Genomic DNA, 8665 nt, shown 5'->3' with positions numbered 1-8665 from the left:
TTCTAACATTGTTTTTTTTAACAACAAACAAGGGTTTCAAAAAAAATAGTTTTTATTTTTGGAAGCTTTTTCCAACATGTAATAAATTATAGAATTTTTTTTGAGTATAGTATGAATTGCATATGTTTTTGTGTGAATTCGCTAATTTTTTGACAAATTTTTATAGAGGGATAAAAGTTGTTAAGTTTTAAATATTTGGAGGATGTTTTTTTTGTTAAGAAGGATAATTTAAGAATGTAGTTTAAGTTGGGGGTATAGTTTAAGAATGTTTTTTGCCAAAAGCTCTAAACGAAATTTTATTTTATTAATTTTTATTCTTCTTTAATAATTATTTAACTCATTATTTGATTGAGTCAAAATTGTCCTTATTTTACACAAAATTTAACCGGTGACTAATAAGAACATATTTGAACTGACATGCATATATTAAGGTATGTTTATTCCAATTTACTTTCTAACTAAATATATGTAATTACATGTGAAGTTGCATTTTTAAAGCAATTTAGTTAAACTATATTGAATTTTTCACCATTTTAAGTCAACACATTGTCACATTGACTGAGTCTAAATTTAATGAGTCCGGAGATAAAAGGGTAAAAAAAAATTGTCAAAAATTTCAAAAGGGCACATCAAATTTTTTTAAAATCAAAAGGGCAAAATCGCTCCTGACGAAGCGATTTCCCTCTGACTAAATTAAAATAGCAGCAATTTTGTAAAAAAAAAAAAAAATCTTTTATTAAAAATCGCTGCCACAGCAGTGATTTTAAATCAGAATTTTTTTTTCCTTACACATCGTTGCAGGGGCAGCATTTTTCATGCCTAGTGCTATTATTTTCATGCCTATTGTTAATTATTAATAATATAAAAAATGATAAACAAGACAGACAGTATACTCAATAAAATTGTTGAAGCATGAGGAAAATTGAATTATATATCATAAATAATAATAAAAGAATATTAAATTTTACTGTTGTCGTACGATTTTTAGGAGCGATTTTCTTCTGACAAAAGTTGTCATACGTTAAAAAATAAAAATCGCGGCTAAGATCACTGCCTTAGCAACGATTTTCTCAAAAAAAAAAAAATCTTCAAAATTGCTGCTATTTTCTCAAAAAAAAATCTTTTTTTCTTGTTTTTGGTTAAGAATTTTTTTTAAAAAGTTTATTTTTAATTTAATATTCTTTTATTATTATTTATGATATATAATTCCATTTTCCTCATGCTTCAACAATTTTATTGAGTATACTGTCTATCTTGTTTATCATTTTTATGTTATGAGTAAGAATTAACAATAGGCATGAAAATAATAGCACTAGGCATGAAAAACGCTGCTCCTGTAGCAATGTGTAAGGAAAAAAAATTCTGATATAAAAAAATAAAAAAAAATTATTTACAAAATCGCTGCCCTTGCAGCTATTTTGTCATTTTGTCAGAGGGAAATCGTTTCGTCAGGAGCGATTTTGCCCTTTTGATTTTAAAAAAAGTTGATGTGCCCTTTTAAAATTTTTGACAATTTTTTTGCCCTTTTGGCTCCGGACTCTAATTTTAAGCAACTTCATATCAATTTTGAACAATTTAAATTAGAAGTTCTAAGTAAAGAAACGATAATCATAATGTCATAAAACAAAAAAAATAAAAAATCATAATGTAATAAATTTCCCTTGTTTGCGACTAATTTTATCTATATTATTGATTGATAAAAGTTTATTTAATTTTTACCCTTTTTTTTCTTGCTACTAATTTTATATATGGAAGTGGGAATTAGGAGCCAATAGTGGACAAAGTAAAGATGACTAGAAGTTTATTCTTCCAAGTTGTTGATCCCGTTGTACTAGTTTTAAAAGATTATTGTTTTTTAAACTAACCTAAACAAGTTTATTAATTCTACTAATTAATTGAAATATATATTTTAAAAAGACTTTACTTTTGAGTTTTATGTGTATATTTAAGTTGTCTTTGTCTCCAAGGGCGGACTTACCTTGTTGGTTGGAAAAGTACATTGTATATACATATATATTCAATCTGTTTTTTTAAAACAAAACACTGTATATAATTAATTTGACCCCACTTGAACCAATAGTAACACGTAGCCCAGCGACAAAGTAATTACAATTTGATTGATACATCACGGATACGATTTTCACCCACAACATTTAATATTGCTTCATTTTTTTTTATATGTTGAACCCACTTAGTAAAATTTTTGGGTCCGTCACTGTTTGTCTGAGTAGTTGTGTACTATAGCATGAGAAGAAGAATAAAACATAGTTGAAAAAGTAGAAGGAATCTTTTATTTATTTTTTCATTTTCAAGTCTTACTAATCAACATATGGTAACCAATTAGTCTCGAAGACTCTATTCTATTTCTATTAGTGTGAGGGATAAGAATAAATAGTTGTAGGATAAAATAAATAGTCCTGAAATAATATTTTGATTTCTTGTTTGGTTGTTATGTTTGGAATACCTTATTACCCATTTATACATAGTGATGGGATAAATTATCTCATATATATAATGGGATAAGTTATCTCATAATAACTAATCTCAAAATAATTAATCTTGGATAACCTGTTCTCAACCAAACGAAGCTTTAATACTTAATGAACCACTCTTCGTATACGCTTCCACTACCATTCTATTACCTCAAATCGTAACACTTACGACTTTGAAAATGTATTTCTTTTGAATAATATTTTTTCTAATGAAAAAAGCTTTTACAAAATGTATTTTGAAGAGTAGCATGTTATGTCTGATTAATATATTTTAGAAACACTTTTGTCAATAGAACAATACTTTGTGCTTGATTTATGCCTCAAAAGTGCTCTCGAGTATTATTTTTTTTAGAAACGTGATCACATTACACAGAAAATAATCCAAACATAATTATGGAATTTCTTAAACGGTGAATGCATATGTGAAATTGCAATGTATATTTCTAAGAAACGCTAATGAAATTACCTAAACGTAAATTTTTTTAAAAAAAGTTATAAATAATTAAAGTGATTATTGACACGAGGGTAAGCACGTGGTTTGACTGTTTGACTAATGTAACAAAATATTCTGCCAATAATGTTGGGAGACTTTCTATGAATTTTCTGTCCGGAAATAAGGAAAAAGGGTAAAAATAGCGAGATTTTACTTAATTATAAAAGATATAGCGGTATTTTGATTTTAGAATATATCAAAATATATTGAGTTTGTGCACATAAATGTGTATTTATTGTAGCAGGAATGTTATACTTTATTCATGTGCATAATAATACTGAAAATACATTATATTCTACACTTAATATACGTATCCATGCGTATACGATGTCTTTGTCTAACTATATCCGTGTGAATATTAAGTGTATACATGCATATCTGATATAAAACTTCAAATTATTACTATGTTATTTAATTTTTTTAAAATTACTACTATTTCAGATAAATATAGATTTTAAATTTTCAAAACAGCAATATTTTAGCTTTTAGTGGGACTCCTTAGCAACAGTTTCATTATTTATTAAAAATGTCATTATTTTAGTTTGTTAATGAATTAGTTATGTATTTATTTTATTTTGATTAATTTGAAAGAATACAACTAATTAATAACAGAATAGAGAAAATCATGGAACAAAAAAATTCAAAAAAGGTAAAAAAGATTTTAAATACAAATCAGTTACGTTTTGAAAAGAGCATAAATAGCCATCTTTCGGTCGAGCGTTTTTTTTCTTTCTTTTTAAGAACATAAAAAAAAAATTAAAATAATTTAGTTTGTCTTCCGAATCATTCATCTGATAACTTTCAAAACTTCTTCAAGTTGAATATGACATATTTTTGAAACAAAATTTTTCAAAATTGACAACTATAAATTTGTCGCATCCAGTGAACAATCGAAAAGCAATCAGGTATTTTTTTCGATTTTTTTATTTGTTTGGATGAGATATTCGTATATGTCGAGTACAAGAGTTATTTTTTTTCTGATTGAATCAGTGAAATCTTTGTATGCATTGGGATTTATAGCTTTTTTCGGATGTTTTGTATCCAAATTATGATGTATAACGAATGAAATTGTTTTTTTTTTAGTTTAGTAGCTGTTTTTTCTGTTTGAATGCATATAATAATTTGTATCCCATTAAGTTAATGTAATTAATCGATCGTGAACTATATGTTGAATACAACAATATATGAATACAAAGTGAGATGAAAATACAAAGTTATAAATACAAAGTGAGATTGAATATAAAGTTGTGAATACAAAAGAAATTAAATACTCTCTTCATTTGAAATACAAAGTGACTTTGAAAGGTAAAGTAGGCACATAAAATACAAAACTTGTTGGTATACAATTAGGNNTGTATCCCATTAAGTTAATGTAACTAATCGATCATGAACTATATGTTGAATAAAACAATATATGAATACAAAGTGAGATGAAAATACATAGTTATAAATACAAAGTGAGATTGAATATAAAGTTGTGAATACAAAAGAAATTAAATACTCTCTTCATTTGAAATACAAAGTGACTTTGAAAGGTAAAGTAGGCACATAAAATACAAAACTTGTTGGTATACAATTAGGTTGAATACAAACCAAAAGAGAAATACAAACTTGTTCACATATAAATTAAGATTGAAATACATAATGAATATCCAATAAAATACAAAATTGTTAGCATACAGTTAGGATGAATATAAATTAAGAAGGAAATACAACATGTTGGTATACTAATTGAGATTGAAATACAATGTAAAAACAAAAAATGTAAAACTTGTTGATATATAGATACAATGAATACACAAATAAACTGTTGATTCAAACATTGCAGATGCTTTCCCCAAATCTAAAACCCTAAAAGCAAATACAAATGTATTAAAAATCAAACAAAATAAACATATGAATGATTTTGTAGATTCTAATAAATCTGAAATATTAAAACGAAATAAAAAAAAATTTAAAAAAATTGTTTAATCTACTAAAAATCTAAAATACATAAATTTTACATGAATATGTAAACAAACTTGCATAAAAATCGAAAAAATTAACGGAAAATTCGTAATATGTACAATGCGAAATATAAATCATAAACGGTGATATTGAAAAGAAATCTAAATAACTAATTGAAATACATATATATTAGATGAATATGTAAACAAACTTGCATAAAAATTGAAAAAATTGACGAAAAATTCGTAATATGTACAATGCGAAATATAAACCATAAACGGTGATATTGAAAACAAATCAAAAGAAATCTAAATAACTAATCGAAATGGATATTGGAAATTACCTTACCAACCGAGAATCTGCTTGAATTAATAAAGAGATTTTGTTTAACAATAAAGAAAATTTCTTGATGAACAACAATTTAGCACCTTGAAGAAAGATAAACTTGAAACGTGAAAGGTGGGAAAGAAACGTGAAAGTTGGGGAAGAAACGTGAATGGTGATGAAAAAAAGTTAATGGTATTGGTTTAATTTTTTTTTTCACTTTAAACGGTTATTGGTATATAATTTGTTTCAATATAGGACTCTTTCCATAAATAAAATTAATTTAAAATACTAAAATCTGAATACATATTATTTTATAAAAATATTGTCATTCTGCCATTTTAAATAAATATTTTAAAGTATTGTTATTTTGACTAATTATGTTAGTTATTATGACTTAATTGCTAATTTTCCCTTTTAATTTCCCACTGTTCGGTAATTTTTCCATATAGATATAATACTGGGGCTTCATTTCCTTTTTACAGTTATGGAGTGAAGTAAAAGGCCTAGGCCTTGTGAAGTTTCTTTAGGCCCATGACCATGAGGCATATATTGTGAAGATCTAAAACTGATTTCAACCAGCCATCTTATCCCCAACTTTGCGATTTATATCTGGATCATTTATGTAACGATAAGGTTATATGTGAGTCACCTATATATCGGGGATGTATATCAGATCTAAATCGCATAACTGGGGTATATAGTCCCCTTGTCCCTAAAAAAAAAAAGAATTGTCAATTGAGTTGGACATTAAAATGATAAGATAAAATAATCTCATGAAATTTCTCGAAATTATTATTCTTATCCCACCAATCAAACGATTCTAAAATTTGGCTTAGCCCAACATTTTTGTCCTCAAAAGTCAAATTTTCAAATCAGTAACTTCGTTTGGTGTAGAAGCATAATATCCACACAGCAAAACGTCTTCTCAATATCTTATTACTTTACCTTGATTATAACATGGATCGTTTTAAGTCGTCAATTATTTATTCAAAAAAAAATATTTAAAGTATGTAGCAGTAAGTGTTGATTAAAGAAACGTAGTGGGATGGGTGCTTTAATTTCTTTAATGGAATAATATAATCATAATAATAATAACGTGGATGTACCATGTTTTCTATTCGAATAAAATCTGTTGACTCATCGAGTCTTTGTCTTTATTTTTATCCCGAGAATATCGGTCATTTGTTAATATTGAAGAAAAATAAAAAAATAAAAAGATGTGCGACCACTGAAAAATAATAAAACAAGCCCGAATTAAAGGAGCGTAATGTTCAATCGAGTAGAAATATAAACAATTGAACATGTATTTTGATAATTTTTTAATTATAAGTATAAAATACTTTATCGATTAATCGTTAAATGTCGATATTTAATTTGACATACCTCTTAAAAAATAATAAGTAAAGTCCCCACTATATACATATATATACTTAGCCAATGACACACGTTCTTTGGGACAAAGAACCTTACTACGGGTCGACAACCAGACAACGTGTGCATGCATCACTTCTAACACAAACTGTGAACCAACACGATGTGCGGGGAGGCATACTAGACAACTCTTTCCTAGGCTCTCATTGATGTCTCCGGACTTTCTGATTTTGAACTGATTTTCTTTTGAAGTATGAACAAAATATGCTTTTTTAGGGATTCCCTCGATTCTTATTATCAACTAATATGTGCAATTGTTGCTCACATGAAACCTTTGCTCTTTTTGACATTTAAAGTATTTGTTACTATCACCAAACTTCGCATTGACCGTCACTCCGCATATCCGTGTATATAGTTATTATATAGATATATTACAATTTGCTAAATATTTGACGAAAATAAAAAAGTGTTCACATTTGATAAACTTTAAAAGCATACTATTTTGATCCAATATACTAATTTTGTCATTCTCTCCAAGTTTATGTACCAAAAAGGAGCTGCTGTGTGACGCGCAGAAGGAAGCGCGTGGGTGAACTTTACAAGTTGCGCATTGTTGAAGCATCAAAATGATAATGCCATGAGATCATATTCCTGACATCAGCAAATTTGTGAATCGGTGGAACGCATTAATAATTAATCAACAACCATCCATGGAGAATAGACTATTCTACAGAGGAGAGAATAAAATTAAGATTAACGACAACGGCGAGGCTACACTGATGGACCGGCACAAGAAGCGGAAGAGAACAGACAACGGCGGCGCTAACGGCGTCGATCGGAGCAGGCATGAGAGAGAAAGTTCTGTGAAGGAGAACACCGCAGTATCGAAGCCGCCGCCGCCATCGGAGGCGGAGGTTAACGAATTCTTCGCGATCTTACGGAGGATGAACGTGGCAGTGAAATATCTTCAGAAAAATGCCCAGATCGATGAAGTAGAAGGTAGCCATAAGAGAGTTGATTTGGATCTGAATACTCTGCCGGAAAGCGGAGATTAACGCCGACGAAGCTCCTAAGTGACCGAATTTTAGACGGTGACGGTCCGTCTTGTACTCTGTACAGGTTAAGTACTTGCTCTTTATAACTGACAACGAATTTGCAATCGTTTTTTTGAAGAATTATAGCGGCTACAATTTTGTTAGGTTTTCAACTTTGTAACAAAAATCTCCAACATGTTTAAATTTTGCATCAATAAATTTTCTTTAGTATTTTACTTATATAATAATAATAAATAAATAAAAATATAATTACCGTCAAACGAACAGATTGGGATATTATGCTCTAATTTTATTTTTTAATTCATAAGTGTAACCAGATTTATACTTCAAAAATTTTACTTAATTTAATCCATTCTTGTCACTCTACTTGGTTATTTAGCAATTTTCTGTCAAGTAATGTTTAGCAATTTCATTTGTATATTTTATAAATTAAAATTGTTTTTTTCAACTACGCATTAGATATATTAAGAAATTGAATACAAAATGGTCGAATTAGATTCATAATACTAAGAAATAATTAAATATAAGTTCCCTGTGCAAGAATAAATTGTAGTTATAAAATTGGGGAATAAGGCATAACACTCATTGCTCTTTTTTAAATTTTATTTCTTGAATAAATTAGGCTAAACTTTTTGACTTTTAACACACGTTAGCTTTTGGGAAGAAGAGTAAGGAAAGTGATATGCAGCGAAAAGGAAATGAAAATAATTATCCTTGTCCATTTATTTAGACTTAGCGAAAAGAAAAAAGATTATATATATGTTCTAATCATGTTAAAATGTTTACATTTTTTTTTATCAAACAAATAGAAAATAACAGCTAACTTATAGAATTAATTGTGATACATGCAAGTAAGTTTGAGTACTATAATTATTTCAATTTGTTTGTCTTAGTTTTTTTTATAATTTATTTAAAAAAGAAGTTTCTTTTTTGATAATTTTATAATCTCAATTTTTCACATAATACGTTTAAAATGATAA

The 8665-nt window shown here is 27.6% G+C and overlaps 1 protein-coding gene across 1 annotated transcript; it reads left to right on the top strand.

Annotated features, from left to right (window-relative positions):
- Positions 1 to 7353: 7353 nt before the first annotated feature.
- On the top strand, positions 7354 to 7830 carry LOC125859379 (uncharacterized). Its single transcript, XM_049539117.1, has one exon. The coding sequence runs from the start codon at positions 7410 to 7412 to the stop codon at positions 7683 to 7685; it is 276 nt and encodes a 91-aa protein (XP_049395074.1). The 5' UTR covers positions 7354 to 7409; the 3' UTR covers positions 7686 to 7830.
- The last annotated feature ends 835 nt before the right edge of the window (positions 7831 to 8665 follow it).

This window comes from Solanum stenotomum, chromosome 3 (genome assembly GCF_019186545.1).
Source record: "Solanum stenotomum isolate F172 chromosome 3, ASM1918654v1, whole genome shotgun sequence".
In the NCBI taxonomy this organism is placed as follows: domain Eukaryota; kingdom Viridiplantae; phylum Streptophyta; class Magnoliopsida; order Solanales; family Solanaceae; genus Solanum; species Solanum stenotomum.
Note: the sequence above shows the minus strand (reverse complement) of the source record. Positions and strands in the feature narration are given on the sequence as shown.